The sequence below is a fragment of the Acipenser ruthenus genome, chromosome 1, assembly GCF_902713425.1.
Source record: "Acipenser ruthenus chromosome 1, fAciRut3.2 maternal haplotype, whole genome shotgun sequence".
NCBI lineage: Eukaryota > Metazoa > Chordata > Actinopteri > Acipenseriformes > Acipenseridae > Acipenser > Acipenser ruthenus.
Genome location: NC_081189.1, coordinates 61,348,826 through 61,370,863, shown reverse-complemented (window position 1 = coordinate 61,370,863; position 22,038 = coordinate 61,348,826). Strand labels below are relative to the sequence as shown.

At 40.9% G+C, this 22,038-nt stretch overlaps 1 protein-coding gene across 8 annotated transcripts in view; it reads right to left on the bottom strand.

The window, feature by feature from the left end:
* The window catches only part of LOC117421521 (calcium uptake protein 3, mitochondrial-like), a 69,318-nt gene extending 48,297 nt beyond the window's left edge, over nt 1–21,021 (bottom strand). For 4 of the 8 annotated variants that reach the window (XM_034036028.3, XM_059026948.1, XM_059026937.1 and 1 more), the window contains exon 1: nt 20,672–21,019. In XM_034036028.3, the coding sequence (XP_033891919.3) occupies nt 20,672–20,950 (279 nt within the window). In that variant the 5' untranslated portion in view covers nt 20,951–21,019. Of the gene's footprint in view, nt 1–20,671 lie in introns of all 8 variants that reach the window. The other 4 variants (XM_034036027.3, XM_059026932.1, XM_034036029.3 and 1 more) reach the window with 3 other exon arrangements.
* Between the last annotated feature and the right edge of the window lie 1,017 nt (nt 21,022–22,038).

Sequence of the window (22,038 nt, the reverse complement as noted above, 5' to 3'; positions counted from 1 at the left end):
CAGTAGTGTCCCCCACCTGGGAACCCACGACCCTCCGGTCAAGAGTCCAGAGCCCTAACCACTACTCCACACTGCTGCCCCTACAAAACAATAACATGATTATGTGGTTAAGTCGCACCAGTGGGGAAAAAAGAACAAACTAAACACCACCCTTTAAAGCACATAGATTTCTACTGTGTGTAATAATACCATCTTAGAAAAGAGTCCAGAAAAACTTAGAAAGCCTTGCGCAATCTGCAAAAGATTGCAAAACTTGATAATTTTTTCAGGTCAGTAGTTCAGAAATATTTACTATACTTACAAGTGGTTTTCTTTCAGGTTTTTTTAAAAACATTTTTTACTGTAACTAACTTGAAAATTCAAAAATGGTAGGAAATACTATTCTACATTGTATTTCAGTGTTTATTATCATTATTTGTCCATCTTATGAGAGACACGTTTTTGTTTTTTCAGCTCATCCAGGAAGGTAACAGCTATTCATTTTGTATGTTACACGCAGGAACGAGATTTCTGAATTTGTTAAACTTTAGGAGACTATATTCTATTAAACAGTCCCTGGTGACTGCGGAAAAGAACACAGAATTAGCCCCGACTTGCAGAATTTTCAAAGCCTAGCAAAAAACTGAAATGGTTCTTCAGTGGTACCTACTACTGCTGTTAAGTGTCACTAGAGCAGTGGTTCTCACTTTTTTTTCGCAGACCATCTGAATTATTATTTTTTTTATCTCGGCGGACTACACAATAAACAGTATAGGTCACTGAAAAATAAGCAAATAAAAAAAATCTACATAATACTAAGAATAACCGTAGACTTTCTTTGTTTCAATATGATGGACGGGCCTGTTTCTGTGAGCAAAGTTATAAAATTTGAGTTTTAAAGAACGGTTCTAGTTAACTTTTCATTAAAACAAATATACTGACAGGGGAAAAAAAACAATTGTTTTATTTTTAAATTCATAATTACAGCACAAATTGATTTATGTGAATTAATAATCTGTGAAGTTACAATGCATTCATGAGGTACCAGCACAGTCAGAGCTACGAATCTCTAGCTAGAATCTTTATAAAATACATATAAAACTCGCAATATATATATATATATATATATATATATATATATATATATATATATACACACACACATACATATACGCAGACTTGATCAAATTTGTTGGTACCCCTCCACAAAAAACGAAGAATGCACAATCTTCTCTGAAATAACTTGAAACTGACAAAAGTAATTGGCATCCGCCATTGTTTATTCCATATTTAATAGAAATCTGACTTTGCTTTTGATTTTTTATTCAACATAATATTGTAAATAAGAAAACAAATGAAAATGGCATGGACAAAAATGATGGGACCGCTAACCTAATATTTTGTTGCACAACCTTTAGAGGCAATCACTGCAATCAAATGTTTTCTGTAGCTCTCATTGAGACTTCTTCACCTGTTAACAGGTAGTTTGGCCCACTCTTCCTGAGCAAACTGCTCCAGCTGTCTCAGGTTTGATGGGTGCCTTCTCCAGACTGCAAGTTTCAGCTCTTTCCATAGATGTTCGGTAGGATTCAGATCAGGACTCATAGAAGGCCACTTCAGAATAGTCCAATGTTTTGTTCTTATCCATTCTTGGGTGCTTTTAGCTGTGTGTTTTGGGTCATTATCCTGTTGGAGGACCCATGACCTGCGACTGAGACAGAGCTTTCTGACACTGGGCAGTACGTTTCGCTCCAGAATGCCTTGATAGTCTTGAGATTTCATTGTGCCCTGCACAGATTCAAGGCACCCTGTGCCAGGCGCAGCAAAGCAGCCCCAAAACATAACCGAGCCTCCTCCATGTTTCACTGTAGGTATGGTGTTCTTTTCTTTGAAAGCTTCATTTTTTCATCTGTGAACATAGAGCTGATGTGACTTGCCAAAAAGCTCTAGTTTTGACTCATCTGTCCAAAGGACATTCTCCCAGAAGGATTGTGGCTTGTCAATATGGATGGTGCGATCAGAAACTGACGTACCGTCACCTTGGAGTTCAGCTTGTATCTCTTTGGCAGTTATCCTTGGTTCTTTTTCTACCATTCGCACTATCCTTCTGTTCAATCTGGGGTCGATTTTCCTCTTGCGGCCGCGCCCAGGGAGGTTGGCTACAGTTCCATGGACCTTAAACTTCTTAATAATATTTGCAACTGTTGTCACAGGAACATCAAGCTGCTTGGAGATGGTCTTGTAGCCTTTACCTTTACCATGCTTGTCTATTATTTTCTTTCTGATCTCCTCAGACAACTCTCTCCTTTGCTTTCTCTGGTCCATGTTCAGTGTGGTGCACACAATGATACCAAACAGCACAGTGACTACTTTTCTCCATTTAAATAGGCTGAATGACTGATTACAAGATTGGAGACATGTGCGATACTAATTAAAGAAACTAATTAGTTTGAAATATCACTATAATCCAATTATTTATTATCTTTCTAAGGGGTACCAACAAATGTGTCCAGGCCATTTTAGAATATCTTTGTAGAATAAGCAATAATTCATCTCTTTTCACAGCTGCTTTGCTTTATTCTATGACATACCAAAGGCATGCAAGTATACATGATAAAATAGCTTTTAATTTCATCACTTTTCAGGAGGAATGAAGCATTATTTCAATGAGCTGTAAGGGTACCAACAAATTTGAGCACGTCTGTATATGAGAGGTCTTTTGAAGTTTTTAAAAGTGAGCGACGTTCCTTTCGTCAAATTTGATCTTTTCAGAGGCATGACAGTGTACAAGTGCATTGAATTACAAGAAACAAAAACTCTTTTGGGGAAAAAAAGCGGGACACAAAAACGTCAACAACTTAATGAAATCGAAGAAAACTTCGGCAGGCAGGCGGTATTTTTATTAATTTGATGAAACACAAAGACATGGTCATCGACTTAAAAACAGCTTGTCTTGAAAATCTAAATGGTCTGCTACGATAATGCTATGCTTCAGTACATAATTCTGCTGCTCAAGCGTACTCGATTTTGTTATGTTAGCCCCCATGCTGGTCTCAATCGCTTCGGAAACAGTGCTGACATAAACCGCAATGATAGCTTGTTGTGACCAAGCCAATGTGCCAGTAATGTATTTTTGTATTGGCTTCTCCAGGTTAGTGGTATATATATATATATATATATATATATATATATATACATACATATATATATATACACACATACATATATATATACACACATACATATATATATATATATATATATATATATATATATATAAAAAATACATATATATATAAAACTGCAGTGTACAAAATTGAAGGCATATGAAAGAAAAAGTTTTTTAAAAGATGTACACAAAAAGTTTAAAAGATTAAAAAATCTTTTATTTTCAGGATGTTTCAGGCAAAAGCCCTTCTTCAGCTGTTTAAAAAGAAAAGTAAACACAGTGCACTTTGAAGCAGTGTGGCAATGTGCCCCGTCCCTGTGTGCATTTGTGTGTATGCTTGCGTGTGTAAATGTTGGTGTATAGATTGGTACACGGGATATAAACGGGTCTGTGTTTCACGTGTATTTAAAAAGTGTAGATTTGTATTTAGGCACGAGGAGAGCACAAATCACTTCACGTGCTGGTTAAATGTAATATGTGAGCACGGGGTTGCACAGAATTAATTCACGTGCTGGGATTCAAGTGAATAATTAATTAGTAATTGAATCCCAGCACAATAGTATATATAGACGCACATTTCTTGCACTCAGGGTTGGGTGTTCGGAAGAGGAGAACGGGTGAGAGAGAGAGAGGAGAGTTAAAGCAGTAAAAACGTGAAATATAAGTGTTTGTTCTCACCGTGTTTGTTTGTCTCCGTGCACCGTTTGTTTAGTGTTAGTCCGTTTTGTCTGTCTCTTTATTTTGGCGCAAGTGCCGTGTCCTGTTTTGTGTACCGTTTAAAACCTTTTTTATTTGTTAATAAACGCTGAGTGCAGCCATTGCACTCAGCTCATCATCACCACCGTCTCTGTCTGTGTATTCCTGTCTGGTCTGACGCCACCCACTCTGGCCGTCTTTGTGACACGTGGTGTCATCGTGGGATAGCCGCGCCTCCAAGCGTCAGACCAGGAGGGGTTTTGTTAAAAAAAAAAAAAAGAAAAAATATATATATATATATATATATATATATATACATATATATATATATATATATAATGGCAGAAGACGCCACAAAATGGCGGGACTGGTTCCTGGAGAATGCTGGGCTGGAGGCCCAGGCTCTGCCCATAGTCGTTCGGGCCCTGTGGATGATGGACAGTGAGAGATGGGAGGCCTATCAGCAGGAACACACCCCAAACACCTTGGAGGAAGGTGTGGAGTTTCTCCTCAGCTACCTGGAGGCAACGATAAACGGAACAGCAGCCCAGGTAGCAGGACCACCAGCAGAGGAGTACCTGCTGTCCCCATCTCCACCAGCAGAGGGTGAATGCCTGCTGGTTTTGCCTCCACAGCCCAAGCGGGAGGCAGAGACAGATAAAAAGGTGAAGGACAGGGAGGAGGAGTGCCGCCTAAGGGCCAGGCATCCACGGCGATGTAACAAGCCATCGCCGGGGTGCCTCCTCTGCGACCAGGATCACCTGTTCGCCCACTGTCCCTTCCGCAGTTATGGGGAGGAGCCTGAGCGTCCACAGCCCAAGCGGGAGAAGCCTGAGCGTCCACAGCCCAAGCGGGAGGAGCCTGAGCGTCCACAGCCCAAGCGGGAGGAGCCTGAGCGTCCACAGCCCAAATGGGAGGAGCCTGAGCGGCCACAGCCCAAATGGGAGGAGCCTGAGCGTCCACAGCCCAAATGGGAGGAGCCTGAGCGTCCACAGCCCGAGCGGGAGGAGCCTGAGCGTCCACAGCCCAAATGGGAGGAGCCTGAGCGTCCACAGCCCAAGCGGGAGGAGCCCGAACGTCCTACGCCTGAGTGGGAGGAGCCCGAACGTCCTACGCCTGAGTGGGAGGAGCCCGAACGTCCTACGCCTGAGTGGGAGGAGCCCGAACGTCCTACGCCTGAGTGGGGGGAGCCCGAACGTCCACAGCCCGAAAGGGAGGAGTCGGTGCGTCCACAGCCCAAAAGGGAGGAGTCGGTGCGTCCACAGCCCAAAAGGGAGGAGTCGGTGCGTCCACAGCCCAAAAGGGAGGAGTCGGTGCGTCCACAGCCCAAAAGGGAGGAGTCGGTGCGTCCACAGCCCAAAAGGGAGGAGTCGGTGCGTCCACAGCCCAAAAGGGAGGAGTCGGTGCGTCCACAGCCCAAAAAGAGGGAAGTCGGGGCTTCCACAGCCGTAGGACCCAAGCTGCCAGCAGAGGGAGAATGCCTGCTGGTCCCACCTCCACCAGCAGAGGGTGAATACCTGCTGGTGCCGTCCCAAGAGCCAGAAGGGGAGGAGTTACAGGCTCAACCCCCTGAAAATTTTTGGGGGGGAGAAGGGCAGGATGCTGGTGTCCCCCAGCAGCCTCTAGCTATGCTGCTGAAGGCAGCACGGCGCGCACATGCCCAGCCGCCACAGCAGAGGGAGCCAGCACCGCCACAGCCTCCCTCTGAGTGGCCAGCATCAGCCCCATCGCCTCTACCTCCGCCACCTCCACCGCAGTGGGAGGACTGCTTGCCCCTCCCACCTCCACCAGCAGAGGGTGAATACCTGCTGGTTCCACCTCCACCGCAGTGGGAGGACTGCTTGCCCCTCCCACCTCCACCAGCAGAGGGTGAATACCTGCTGGTCCCACCTCCACCAGCAGAGGGTGAATGCCTGCTGGTTCCACCACCGCCAGGAGCAGAGGAGCTGGAGCTGCCTCTGCCTCCACCACCGCCAGGAGCAGAGGAGCTGGAGCTGCCTCTGCTGCCCGTACCTCCGCAGGGAGTACGGTGGCCGGAGCCCCAGAAAGGGGAGCTGCCGGCCACGAAGAAGGGGGAGGAGGTCTGGAGACCACTTTCCCCAGCAGCAGTTTCGCTGCAGGAGTTCTTGTGGCCGGAGCCCCACAGGAGGGAGCTGCCGGCTACGAAGAAGGGGGAGGTCGGGGGACCACCTGCCCCCGCAGCTTTTTCGCTGCAGGACGGGACCAGCATGCTGTCAGCCGTGCCACTACCGGCAGGGGAGCTGACAGCATTTCCAGCCATGGGCCCACTGAAGCCTCCCTTCCCAGCCCGAGACTTTGTCCTGGACTGCTGGGTTTTTAAGGGGGGAGGTGGCCGTTGAGGCCATGTGTGCTGCGCACAAGGGGGGGTATATGTGGCAATGTGCCCCGTCCCTGTGTGCATTTGTGTGTATGCGTGCGTGTGTAAATGTTGGTGTATAGATTGGTACACGGGATATAAACGGGTCTGTGTTTCACGTGTATTTAAAAAGTGTAGATTTGTATTTAGGCACGAGGAGAGCACAAATCACTTCACGTGCTGGTTAAATGTAATATGTGAGCACGGGGTTGCACAGAATTAATTCACGTGCTGGGATTCAAGTGAATAATTAATTAGTAATTGAATCCCAGCACAATAGTATATATAGACGTACATTTCTTGCACTCAGGGTTGGGTGTTCGGAAGAGGAGAACGGGTGAGAGAGAGAGAGGAGAGTTAAAGCAGTAAAAACGTGAAATAAGTGTTTGTTCTCACCGTGTTTGTTTGTCTCCGTGCACCGTTTGTTTAGTGTTAGTCCGTTTTGTCTGTCTCTTTATTTTGGCGCAAGTGCCGTGTCCTGTTTTGTGTACCGTTTAAAACCTTTTTTTATTTGTTAATAAACGCTGAGTGCAGCCATTGCACTCAGCTCATCATCACCACCGTCTCTGTCTGTGTATTCCTGTCTGGTCTGACGCCACCCACTCTGGCCGTCTTTGTGACAAGCAGCAATTACAATTCTTGAATAACAACAAGTTTACTGCACTGTGTTTACTTTTCTTTTTAAACAGCTGTAGAAGGGCTTTTGCCTGAAATGTCCTGAAAATAAAAGATTTTTTAATCTTTTAAATAACTTTTTCTCTCTCTCTCTCTCTCTCTCTCTCTCTCTCTCTCTCTCTCTCTCTCTCTCTCTCTCTCTCTCTCTCTCTCTCTCTCTCTCTCTCTCTCTCTCTCTCTCTCTCTCTATATATATATATACACAGACGTGCTCAAATTTGTTGGTACCCCTCCACAAAAAACAAAGAATGCACAATTTTCTCTGAAATAACTTGAAACTGACAAAAGTAAATGGCATCTACCATTGTTAATTCCATATTTAATAGATATCAGACTTTGCTTTTGATTTTTTATTCAACATAATATTGTAAATAAGAAAACAAATGAAAATGGCATGGACAAAAATGATGGGACCGCTAACCTAATATTTTGTTGCACAACCTTTAGAGGCAATCACTGCAATCAAACGTTTTCTGTAGCTCTCAATGAGACTTCTGCACCTGTTAACAGGTAGTTTGGCCCACTCTTCCTCAGCAAACTGCTCCAGCTGTCTCAGGTTTGATGGGTGCCTTCTCCAGGCTGCAAGTTTCAGCTCTTTCCATAGATGTTCGATAGGATTCAGATCAGGACTCATAGAAGGCCACTTCAGAATAGTCCAATGTTTTGTTCTTATCCATTCTTGGGTGCTTTTAGCTGTGTGTTTTAGGTCATTATCCTGTTGGAGGACCCATGACCTGCAACTGAGACAGAGCTTTCTGACACCGGGCAGTACGTTTCGCTCCAGAATGCCTTGATAGTCTTGAGATTTCATTGTGCCCTGCACAGATTCAAGGCACCCTGTGCCAGGCGCAGCAAAGCAGCCCCAAAACATAACCGAGCCTCCTCCATGTTTCACTGTAGGTATGGTGTTCTTTTCTTTGAAAGCTTCATTTTTTCGTCTGTGAACATAGAGCTGATGTGACTTGCCAAAAAGCTCCAGTTTTGACTCATCTGTCCAAAGGACATTCTCCCAGAAGGATTGTGGCTTGTCAATATGCATTTTAGCAAATTCCAGTCTGGCTTTTTTATGTTTTTCTGTCAAAAGTGGAGTCCTCCTGGGTCTTCTTCCATGGAGCCCACTTTCGCTCAAAAAGCGACGGATGGTGCGATCAGAAACTGACGTACCTTCACCTTTGAGTTCAGCTTGTATCTCTTTGGCAGTTATCCTTGGTTCTTTTTCTACCATTTGCACTATCCTTCTGTTCACGCTGGGGTCGATTTTCCTCTTGCGGCCGCGCCCAGGGAGGTTGGCTACAGTTCCATGGACCTTAAACTTCTTAATAATATTTGCAACTGTTGTCACAGGAACATCAAGCTGCTTGGAGATGGTCTTGTAGCCTTTACCTTTACCATGCTTGTCTATTATTTTCTTTCTGATCTCCTCAGACAACTCTCTCCTTTGCTTTCTCTGGTCCATGTTCAGTGTGGTGCACACAATGATACCAAACAGCACAGTGACTACTTTTCTCCATTTAAATAGGCTGAATGACTGATTACAAGATTGGAGACATGTGCGATACTAATTAAAGAAACTAATTAGTTTGAAATATCACTATAATCCAATTATTTATTATCTTTCTAAGGGGTACCAACAAATGTGTCCAGGCCATTTTAGAATATCTTTGTAGAATAAGCAATAATTCATCTCTTTTCACAGCTTCTTTGCTTTATTCTATGACATACCAAAGGCATGCAAGTATACATGATAAAATAGCTTTTAATTTCATCACTTTACAGGAGGAATGAAGCATTATTTCAATGAGCTGTAAGGGTACCAACAAATTTGAGCACGTCTGTATATCATTTTATAAGCGGGATAACACTCCAGGGCTTGTGTGTTGTGTAGCATTAACATACAGCCGTATGGTAATGCAACACAATGCAAGCCCTGTCGTGTGTTACTGTACAAGCTGCACGTGAGCGCAACTCGAAAACTCCCTAATAACAAATAGGTGGTCTCAAATTTTGGGTTTGAAATGGGAACTATAAACTGTGCTGCTGCTTCCTTTCTGTAATTATGTAACCTTTCCACAGACCACTTGAAGGGAGCCGGCAGGCCACAGATTGAGAACCACTGCACTAGAGTAGCGCATAAACACTATCTGTAGCGCAGTGACACGTGTGGTGGGATTCAGTACAAGCATCAGTGTGAAAAAATGTACTGCAAATAAGTATAAATTATAAAATGGCTTGGATTTTCTAAATAAATAAATAGTTATTATTAAGCTAAACTTTGTTGTTTCTTTATGTGGCCAAATAATTAGCTTTATATAGGAATCCTAAGCAAAATTACACAACATCCTACACTTTGGCCTTGACAAGCTTCGTGGCCTTGGTGATCTCTACAAATGTATTGAACTGAAGGCCATTTTGGCCTTGCCCTTTTTGTTGCCAATTTAGAGCCCTGGAATTGCAGCCTTTGACATACAGTTAGTTAAATATTACTTGTAGTTTTGGAAAAATACATAATGAAATGCATATTTAGCCCTGTTTAAACGTTTTAAATGTAGGTTAACAGTATTATTACACACAAGTTTCGTGCATGTTAAGTGGAAGAAATATATATACTAACAACAACATAACACAATAACTAAATACAACTTAATAGGCTACATTTAGTAAACATAGCCTAGAAGCTATTTACTGATTTAAGGAAAACACTGTACACAGCATATGTAAGTATTAGCACTGAACTGTACCTACCTGTATACAGTAATTTGTTTATATGAATATGTTGGCGGTAATGGGGAGTGTTTTGAGCATACGTAGCTATAGCGCTTTGGGTGAGTGCAGAACGTAAGTTCAGAGCACAACAGAGTGTTTTGAACATACACTAATTGCACTCTACAGTGTTATCAACTTACATTCAAAACACTCTTGTTTTAAACTACTGAGTGTTTTCACCTCCTACACCGGAAAGACAGGAAGTGCTCTAAACTAGTTGCACAGCAGCATACAGGCAGCGACTATGAAACACTTTCGTACGATAACACAACAAAGAACTGAAGACATCTACGAAACTAATAATAATAATAATAATAATAATAATAATAATAATAATAATAATAATAATAATAATAATAATAATAATAATAATACACACAAATGATCATAATATTTTTTTAATAAAAGTAGCCAGCACAAATATCGTTTTAGAAGGTGGATTGCGCCGCTCGTCGGCTTATTTTGAAAACCCTGCTTATTCCTGTTTATTAAAACAAGTCTGGGATAAAGTTCTGGAGTAGCACCAATCAGGGTTGGGTTAGAAAAAAATATCCCAAACTTTGAACATCCCCCGGAGCACCGTTAATCCATTATTAAAAAAGGGAAAGAATATGGCACAACCGCGACTCTGCCTAGAGAAGGCCGTCCACCAAAACTCAGTGACCAGGTAAAGAGGGCATTAGTCAGAGAAGCAACCAAGAGGCCAATGGTAACTCTGAAGGAGCTGGAGAGATCCACAGCTGAGATGGGAGAAACCGTCCATGCGACAACTATAACCCGGACGCGCCACAAAGGTGGGCTTTATGGAAGAGTGGCGAGAAGAAAGCCATTGCTGAAAAAAAAATATATCAAATCCCGTTTGGATTTTGCCAAAAGGCATGTGGGAGACACAGCAAACATGTGGAAAAAGGTTCTCTGGTCTGATGAGACCAAAATTGAACTTTTTGGCCTCAGCGCAAAACGCTATGTGTGGCGCAAAGCCAACACTGCTCATCACCCTGAGAACACCATCCCCACGGTGAAGCATGGTGGTGGCAGCATCATGTTATGGGGATGCTTTTCATTGGCAGGGACTGGGAAACTGGTCAGGATTGAGGGCAAGATAGGAGCCAAATACAGGGAAATTCTAGAGGAAAACTGTTTCTGTCTGCAAGAGACCTGGGACTGGGGCGGAGGTTCACCTTCCAGCAGGACAATGACCCTAAACACACAGCCTGAGCTACACTGGAGTGGTTTAAAAACAAGAACCTGAATGTCTTAGAATGGCCCAGTCAAAGCCCAGACCTCAATCCGATTGAGAATCTGTGGCAAGACTTGAAAATTGCTGTTTACCAACGGTCCCCATCCAACTTGACAGAGCTTGAGCTTTTGCCAAGAAGAATGGGCAAAAATTGCAGGATCCAGATGTGCAAAGCTGGTAGAGACTTACCCAAAAAGACTAACAGCTGTAATTGCTGCCAAAGGTGCTTCTACCAAGTATTGACTCAGGGGGGTGAATACTTATGCAACCAACAAATGTCTTCTTTTGTTTAATTAACTTTTGTATCACAATCAAAAATATTTTGCACCTTCAAAGTGTTAAGTATGTTGTGTAAATCAAATGGTAAAAATCCCAATTAAATCCATTTTAATTCCAGGTTGTAACACTACAAAATGTGGAAAAGTCCAAGGGGGGTGAATACTTATGCAAGGCACTGTACATGGTCCTTTGGGGTTGTCTTTTTCTGTGGGAGGGAAGGTGATGATACAGGGGGCTACTTTTTGGGATGGGGGAACCTCGGGAGAGTTAATGTTGTTCTATCTTATTATATTGCTTGGGCTGTCTCTGCAATAGCTTTACTCACACAATATCGTGTTTGTATTTTGCTGACTGTTAAACTTATTTTTGATTCCTATGACTAGTATTTCTGTCCTATCCTGGAAGGTGCAAGGTTTAAATTCTCCAACTAAACGCACAGTTTGCTTAGATCTATTACATAGCAAGAAAATTTATATCGCCATGATTCAGGAATCTCATCTTAAGCAACAAGACGTCCCTAGATTTGTTAACAAATATTTTTTATGTGGCGACTTCCTCCTCGGCTGATTACAAAACCAGAGATGCATTGATTGTTTTATGCCATAATCTTCAAATCATGACTTTGGGCTCGGGAGGAGATGAAATGGGGAGGGTAACTTATGTAAAGTCTATCATTTCAGGCAATAGGGTGGCTTTTGTTTCAGTGTACGTCCCTACAATTTTTGATTCAGATTTTTTTTTATTTCGCTGACTAAACTGTTATTGGAGTTGTCTGATTTTTCTTTGGCCCTCGGTGCTGATATGAATGCTGTTATGAACCAAATTTGAGACATATCGAATGCACACGAAGGGAGTTCACAGCGATTGGCTTCCTTTGCATTGCAGATGTTTGTTTCGGAGATAGGTGTTGCTGATTTTTAGCGTGTGATTAATCCTTCTATTAGACAGTACACATTTTTTCACCGAGACATAAATCTTTTTCTAGGATTGATTTTATTTTTTCGCAACAAGCTATCTTTGCTGAAGTGCATAATGCTGAGATTTTACCCATGTCCTTGTCTGACCATCACGCAAGCTATTGTAAATTTGTACTAACCAACACCCTGACTCGTGCCCCTAGATGGAGCTTTAACACCACTTTATTACAAAATGAATCCTTTCGTACGGTGTTTCAAACTAAACTGGATGAATTTCTTGAGTTTAACCTCGGTTCTGTTGATAGACCCCCGTATTTTGTGGGATTCAGTTAAAGGACTTATTAAAGATAATTCTACTCTATTCATTTCCAACCTTAATAAATCACAGTTCAGCAAAATCTCTGAACTGGAAACTACATTGGCTTTTCTAGCACATACTCAACAAAGCTCGCCCTCTAAAACCACTGTGCTCGAACTCAACCTTATCAGGGGGAGCTTAACCTGCTGCTTAGTTTCTTATCCACAGGGCGAGACAAAACTATTTCAATGACAGTAGACCTTCTCACTTGCTCGCTCTGAGGCTGCGTAGAAACAAGCATTTAGCTGACATTTTAACTGTTAAATCCACAAAAGGCGATAATCTGACAGATCCTTCTCAAAAAAACTCTGCATTTAGTTCCTTCTATTCCCACCTCTAGTTCTGATATTAGCTTTGAGAAGGACACCTGTATGCGATTCCTCCAAAACCTTCAAATGCCACGACTCTCGGCCACTGAGTCTGCAGTGCTCAGAGCTCCTCTGTCCCTAGCTGAACTGCAAGATATGCTTCAGAGTATGAGCAAGGGGAAATCTCCGGGCATTGATGGTATTGCTCCTGAATTTTTTCTAACCTTCTGGACCCAACTGGGTCCTCTTTTTCTGGATATTATGCAAACTGCTATTGTTAAAGGCTCTTTCGCAAACATGAACACTGCTATAATTTCCCTTTTACTAAAAAAATAAAGACCCTACTCTTTGTAAGAGTTATCGTCCCCTACCCCTAATTAATTTGGATGCTAAATTATATGCTAAGGTTCTATCACACCGTCTTGAAACTTATATGACTAAATTAATTCATCATGACCAAACAGGGTTTATTAAGACATGTCTGGCATCTGATAATGTCCGTCGTCTACTTCATATTGTACATGCTACTTCAGACATCGCTGCTCCCTGTGCTGTACTCTCACTGGATGCAGAAAAAGCTTAGAGTGGGATTATCTTTGGTTGGTTTTGGATCATATGGGTTTGGACTCAGAGTTTATTGATATGATTAAAGTTCTATATGTTAACCCCTCGGCGTCAGTGCTAACAGAAAATAAATGCTCTTCCCAATTCGCCATTTCCAGGGGCACTCGTCAGGGCTGTCCGCTTCACCTTTGTTGTTTGTATTGTCACTAGAGCCTCTTGCTCAAGCTGTCCGCCAATCAGTGCTCTTGATCCTATTACAGTGCTACTCAACATCACATCTCGCTTTATGCGGACGACGTGTTATTTGTTGAAAATGTTCCCCGCTCACTTCCTCACCTATTAAATATTTTTGATAATTTTTGTTTACTATTTTAGTTTACTAACTCTTCAATATGGGGGGGGGGGGGGGGGGGGGGGGGGAATAATCCTGCCTTCTAACATACCGCTGGTTAAACACTTAAAATATCTGGGTATTCATTAATCCCTACATTCTACCGTATCAACTCATTTTAACTAAATCTTTGCTCAGGTGAACTCAGGATTTAGATAGATGGTCACATCTTCCGAATTTGTTTCAGGCCTGCATCTCTATAATTAAAATGAATATTCTTCCCTGCATTTGTTTTTTAGCTCCATGCTCCCTCTTTCTCCCCCTCCCAGGTACTGGGGCAAATTGCACACTCTGATATCAAAATTTTTATGGAGAGGAAGATGTCCACGTATTACATTTTCCACTCTACTCTTTGACCCTAATGCTCCTGTCTCATGGCGATTGTTAGAAGAAAAATTGGTATCTCCATGCAGACTTGATTTACTCATATATATTCCTCTCAGACATTGTAGATTACGTTTTGGACCCATTATTACACAGTTAATCACAATCTGGTGTTCTGTCGAAAGACACACAAAACTCCAATTAAAATGGCATTCTCATTCACCTATCTTCCTTAACTTTGCGCTCTTATCGGGTGGTCGTCCCTTCTCTTTCCCACTCTGGGGAGATAGGGGAATACACTCTTGCTGATACCTCCCTCACATTCCAGGATTTACAACTGCTGCATAATCTACCAAGTTGTTCATTTTTTTTACCTTCGACTTTGCTCAGCAATGCGCGCCAATGGGGTCCCCTGGGGGTCTACATTATCATTACATCCACTTCATAATACGTTGGACAAAGGGGGTAAATCAAAGGGGTTGGTTTCTTCGCTACAGTGCTCCCTCGCTATAACGCGGGTCTCGGGGGACACACAATATGAGCGTTATAACCAAAGAGCGTTATAAAACGGGAGAGGGGGTGGGGGCAACACACATCTGACAAATACAAAATAACTCCCTCTCTATAATGCATATACAGTGAAGCAAAAATCTATCTTTCCGTGAATTAACCATGCATAAAGCACCATGTAATCAATGCTATATTTTTTCCAAAAAAAAAAAACATTCCCACTCGTGGATCATTTTAATTAGCAGTTTTTAAACTATAAATAGCTTGGCTAAACAGCGGTCGGGAGTTCAGTTCTAAGCGACAGACAAGCAAACCAAGTGCGAGAAGGAGAGCGGTTGGGAGAGGGGAAGAAGGAATGGGCTCTCCCCAGGTTCAGCTGCCGGAGCAGGGCTGAAGCGAAGCTGAAGCATCTCGTCTCCCAGAGAAAGCCGCAGCTCCTCTCGCAGCAAAAAAGTAAGTACATTAGGAAAGATAACCACGTAATAGGCCTAATATTTATTTAGTTACAAAACGAATGCTGAATAAGATGTCTGTGTTACAAAGTGCCAGCACAGCATTTCTTCAGTTCAGATACTGTATCAAAAGGGAGAGACAGAGCCCCCAGAAAATCCTGGGCACCTTTTTGCATATGGTTTGGGTGTGTCCGGTTGTAGCTACATTTTGGGAGCGGGTAGCTTCAACTTTTTCCACTATATTCGGAAAGGTAATCCCTTGCTCCTCCTTGGTTCTCTTACTGAATGATGACTCATCCCTTAGCACTACAGCAGAAATGTATCTGGTTAGCTGGCCTCACTGCAGCAAAGAAGATGGTAGCTATGTGTTGGCAGCCTCCGTCCTCCCTTCCCTGGCACCAATGGATTCTAACTTTCCTTGATATTATTAATTTTGAACGTTCTACTGCTCGGATTCATGGTGCCAGGGTGGAGACGGTTCAGGCCTGGGAAACTATGGCAGATCTTAACAAGCCTATTACATTCGGTTTTATTCGGGTCTCTGAGGTTCTTGTGGGGGGTTGTGGGAGAGATGGGGGTAGCCACCTGGGAGAGGGAGGGGAGGGTGGGAGTGGGTGAAAATGGTAAAATGGGGAGTTCATATGTTTGTGTTTTTGTTGTATTTCTGTGTTGTTCTGTGTACTTCCAATAAAAACATATGATCACAAAAAAATCAAAAAAATATCTAAATTAGTCACCATAAAATGTAGCAATAAACGGTATGGTATTGCATACCATATTTTAAATGATTGTAGCTTTTCATTTGCTATGTGCAGTTTTGAATGAAAACCATGTTATAGCAAACATGACTTTATGTATGTATGACTTTATGTAGTTTATCTCTGGACAATTTACCAGGGTCAAAAACGTTGTCAGGGGCAAAGCATGTTATTGGATTAAAGCAGACATTGAAGGGTTGGCGACAATTTCACTCTCCAGGGCTGGAGTGCACCAGCAGGATGTACGCCTGACTTTTAGCTACATCAGACTTAAAAACAGAAATAAACCAGACTTTAAATGTACACCAAGTGCACCACCAGGACGTGCGTGTGTCTTTGAGTTACACCTGGGCTTAACTCCTACGCCTCAGGGACCAAAGTAATACTTTGGACAAATATGATGACAACGAATTGTTTGAAAAAGTTTCATTTTCTTTTCAGATTTAGCTTAATAAATATTAACAAAAACACACTTAAGTTTTGAAATGTGTACTTTCAGATATCATTTATAAATATTGAAACACGTATCAGAAATTCAAATATTGAAACACATATCACAAATTCAATTTTCCATTTTTCCAAAAAGGAAAATTACCTATATGGTAACAGTATCCTGGGAGGCAGTCAGCATGGTTTTACGAAAGGGAGATCGTGTCTAACTAAACTGCTTGATTTGTTTGAGGATGCAACATCGACAGTGGATAATTGCAAAGCATACAACATGGTTTATTTAGATTTCCAGAAAGCTTTTGACAAAGTCCCACATAAAAGATTAATTCTCAAACTGAACGCAGTAGGGATTCAAGGAAATGCATGCACATGGATTAGGGAGTGGTTAACATGTAGAAAACAGAAAGTGCTGATTAGAGGAGAAACCTCAAAATGGAGTGAGGTAACCAGTGGTGTACCACAAGGATCAGTATTAGGTCCTCTGTTATTCCTAATCTACATTAATGATTTAGATTCTGGTATAGTAAGCAAACTTGTTAAATTTGCAGACGACACAAAAATAGGAGGAGAAGCAAACACTGTTGCAGCAGCAAAGGTCATTCATCTGTGGGGAAGCTATAAAAAAGGCCAACAAGATGCTCGGATATATTGTGAAAAGTGTTGAATTTAAATCAAGGGAAGTAATGTTAAAATTTTACAATGCATTAGTAAGACCTCATCTAGAATATTGTGTTCAGTTCTGGTCATCTCGTTACAAAAAGGATATTGCTGCTCTAGAAAGAGTGCAAAGAAGAGCGACCAGAATTATCCCGGGTTTAAAAGGCATGTCGTATGCAGACAGGCTAAAAGAATTCAATCTATTCAGTCTTGAACAAAGAAGACTACGCGGTGATCTGATTCAAGCATTCAAAATTCTAAAAGGTATTGACAATGTCGACCCAGGGGACTTTTTCGACCTGAAAAAAGAAACAAGGACCAGGGGTCACAAATGGAGATTAGATAAAGGGGCATTCAGAACAGAAAATAGGAGGCACTTTTTTTACACAAAGAATCATGAGGGTCTGGAACTAACTCCCCAGTAATGTTGTTGAAGCTGACACCCTGGGATCCTTCAAGAAGCTGCTTGATGAGATTCTGGGATCAATACGCTACTAACAACCAAAGAAGCAAGATGGGCTGAATGGCCTCCTCTCGTTTGTAAATGTTCTTATGTTCTTAACATTTAAAGCTGACATGTTAAATCTGGGAATCTAACAAAGAAATCTGTGAAAAAATACATGGATCTTAAATCTTTATTTTACACTTGGCATCAACATTTAGCTAACAGATACATCCGCATGGAACTTAAATCTTTATTTTACACTCTGAAATACATGATCTTTCAGAATTTAAGTGTTTGATGTATGCAGGCATTCCATGCACAGAGGAGGCGGGGAGGTGGCGAAGCGAGAGCAGTGCTGCCAATTCAACATTTTATTTTTGTATTTTTTATTTTACAGCAAGAAACAGTGTTTTGTCAAATAATAGAAGACATCTGCCATGACTGACACAACAACACATCGAATCAGAATCAGAGTGACGCACACAGACACAGCCCCCTCCCCCGTTTAAATGGCAGGGAATAATTTGCATGTTGTTAGCTTCAGATTTAGCTTGCAAAATAAATATTTATTTTGCAAAAAACAGATTTATTTTTTCAGATTTAATTGTAAACGACAAAGATTCTGAAAGATCATGTATTTCGGATGTATCGGTTTGCTAAATGTTGGATGCCAAGTGAAAAATAAAGATTAAAGTTCCATGCAGATTTATCTAGTAGCGAATGTTTTCCTCACTTCCTCAACACTTCTGTACTCATCACAGTATTGAATTCCTTGCTTTTTCTTGTTTGTGTATTGTTTTGCTTGGCAGTAGATTTATATTTATGATACATTTCTATCAATTTTCTAATTTCAGTGTCAGTAAAATTTGTTTCCCTCTTTTTTGCACTCGGTACATCCATTGTTTTTATAATTCACAATTTTAAAGGCTTGCGGTGTAGGAAGTTGTTTGTGAATGCTTAGCAACTAGGTTGAAATATTCTGCAATATTTTTCAAGGAAATGTATGTGAGACTAACTAATAAAATTAAATTACACATACTGTTATAATGTATTATTTATTTAAAACACAATCAGCAGATTTATTTAAATATACACATTGAATTCACATGAACGCGTATTACATATGCCAGACTTAAAGCATTAACGTTGGGTGTAGTTACGTCTGTAGTTACGTCATTGTGTGTTGGTGCACCAGACGTATTGAATAAAAGTAAGTCAGGAGGTATTAACTTCTGATTTAGGATTTACAACCGGCTTTTACGACTTGGACTTACGTCCTGTTGGTGCACTCCAGCCAGGTGAAATGTCCCAGGAAATGGAAGTATGATCTCTATAACTTACAATTAATGATCACAGCAAAACATTTTTGGGGAGGGGCAGGGTTACAAGATTTCAAAGAGACGTTTTCCATCACTGTTCATAGAGAAAGCTGTGGATTCCTTCCACCATGAATCACACAACGCATCTAGCCACTTTAGGGTACTGCCACAGGTGTTCCAAATGCTGCAAAGCCTTATTGTTTATGTACAGATCTAGTTACTCTTTATTAAAATTATAATATCGGTTACAGATGATAATGTGACAGCTGTTGAAATGTTTTCAATAGGTAGTATTAGGTCAACAGTATAACTTGCATAGATTATAAGACAAATCCTTTTAAGGTTCATTTTTCAAATGGAGAGGATGTTCCGAAAATCTGTCACAGCTAAAAGCTAACTGAATTGTTCATAAAGAGTTGGCTTGCAGCACCATGTAGAAATTGATGTAGAAGCCGTTAGATAGGAAAGGGCAGGAAACTGAGTTGTTGTTTTTTTTCAGTGCTTTTGTAACTAGCATGACCTCTAGCATTCACATTTTATATCTTACCAGTTGGTTTCACAGACCCTAATTGACACTAATCTTGGACTATCTAATGTTACCTCAGGGCCTGTGAAATGAAATGTACATGTTTTGAATTTGAAGAAAAAGGTTAAAAACATTTAAAAACATTGGTTAACAGGCAAAAAATATGTAGTCTATACAGCTGCAAAACTTCAGTTATTTTGGATAGATCACTGAAATATATATTTTAAAAAAAAGTATTTGATAGTATTTGACAAGATATATGGGTGGCCATTTTAGCCAGTTTATTGAATAACAAATTATATTTTACAGCTTAACCTGTAAAATCTACAGTAATTAAAAGAAGAAAAAAAAACCATTGTGTTCTTTAAACAAAAAATCACATATTTACTGTACAGGTATAATACAATTAGCCTGTGCAATACTGATACTGTTATTGATGCTTTGGTGTATAATCCATTTGAACATCTGGCAGGTAAGTGATGTTAAATGTGTTATTTATGCAGGGTTTACTGTTGATAGGCCTTGTCAAACAATTCAACCTTTTGAATACATCATTTCAGATCTTTCAGGCCTATTTTATATAGCGCCTTTCATATTGAACCACCAAAGCAATGATTTTTTTTTTTTCTTTATGATAATTAACTTGAGGCTAGTAAGGAAAATGTATGTATTGACACTTCCATGCTACATCATCATGAAAAAACAGCCATAGGAAAAACAGTGCTTGGTACTCACAGGCGGGCCAATGGGTTTAACTTCTAAGTGTTCTCTTTTTGTTTTACCTCCAGTATGTTTGCATTGGTTTCCAGATGCTAGGGTTTTCCCATTTAGAAACTTTGCTACAGTACATGATGGAGATGCTTTCTGACTATCAACATGGATAGTCCTGCTATCCAAGTCTTCTGGTAGCTTCATAGACCCTTTTATATTATATCACATTTTTTGATAAAAAAAATATCAATATTAAAAGGCATCCTGCTGCTTCAATACAGAACATACCATGTCTTTTGTGTGTACAAAAGCAATTTAACATATTCTATTTGCAATGTAAATGAGGTCGACCTAGTCATGGGCTTTGCATAAATGATCAACTACACCTACACACGCATTTACATATCCTGAAAAGACAACCTGGCAAGCTCACCTGTCTTTACAAACAAGCTTCTGGACCAGGAGCTGCCTACAAGTAACCTTGAACTTTTTATGACATGCAACAATAGATTACAGTACAGATATTACTGCCGTAATGTAACCATAATCATCCACAAATTTGGACTAAATTACCAATGCTTTATCTTAACTCTGAAAATAATATTGGATAATCAGGTTATTTTTGCATACTACAATATCCTCAAAACATCACTTAGTCAACCAGTTGGGGAAAAAAAAAAGTGTTATGTCGTGATCACAAGATAATTAATATCTCTCTCTCTCTCTCTCTCTCTCTCTCTCTCTCTCTCTCTCTATATATATATATATATCCATACACACAGACACACACACACACACACTACCTTTTCTTTCGCAGCTACTGCGGGTAGTGATGGGAGCAGGTCCGTTCTGTTCTTGATATTGAACACCAATCCGTTCTCCCGATTCGAGTTATTCACATGACAGTAATAATAATAAGCGACAGCTCCTCCTGCAGCAGCACACATCGCAGTTACACCGGGCTTTAGCGACTTCATATTCCTTTTAGGTATTTCCCCTATGTGATCCATTCGCAGGCTTGTTATGATGTTATTCTTTATAGACTTGCTTACAAGAAGAAATACTCTGCGGATAGCGGCCATTGTTGTTGCTAGTATTAACTTTGTTGGAAACGCTGATTTTCTCAAACCTCGCGAGATATGGAAAAGGGACACAGCCCAAGCACTTGTTCTTACAGCGGCGAGACGTTGTTGATGCTGTGTATGCATTTGGCAATATACCAAACGCAGTGCGTATGTACAGTGTAGTGAACTTATATTAAAGTGTGTGTATTATGTTTAAACTATTCTCAGAGGTCCACATTTTAAAACCTCGAGCAGTAGTGTAAGTGGCGTCACTTGGAGCTGTCCAGATAAGGAGATCATGATAACCTTGTAACATTTTCAAATGGTTTTCTTAAATATATTTGGATTTGATTCCAATGTTATACGTATATTCGTTCTTGGGAGCAATTAACTATCATTAGAGCAGCCTAAAAACAGCATAGACCTTAACTTTAACTTTTTTTTAAGGGCATATTACAAGTTGTAACCCTTTGTAAAATTATTATTATTATTATTATTTATTTCTTAGCAGACGCCCTTATCCAGGGCGACTTAGAATTGTTACAAGATATCACATTATTTCTTACATACAGTTACCCATTTATACTGTTGGGTTTTTACTGGAGCAATCTAGGTAAAGTACCTTGCTCAAGGGTACAACAGCAGTGTCCCCCACTGGGGATTGAACCCACAACCCTCCGGTCAAGAGTCCAGAGCCCTAACCACTACACCACACTGCTGCATATCTGGGAAAAAATAAAATGTTTTCCCAGATATGCAACAACAATGCAGACTTCCCTGGAACATCAATCCCAAACTTGCACTGTAGCCACAGATGAGTCACAAAACTGGCTAAAGAAGGAGATGGGTAAAAGTTTGTAGGAACAAAACTAGCTGGTGACCAGGACCACACAGTTGCCTGGGAAATCACACATGTGTCAAAAACACATTTGGTTTCTGGAAAGACTGGAAACAGAACACAATGCACTGCACCTGATGCCTTATATTATGCACATTCTACTGTACTTCTTAGGCATGTGTTTTGGTAACGGATGTAATTAATACCACTATATATCTGATAACATGCTATACCTTGTGTTTTTGTTTTTTTAAACTGGAGACCATGT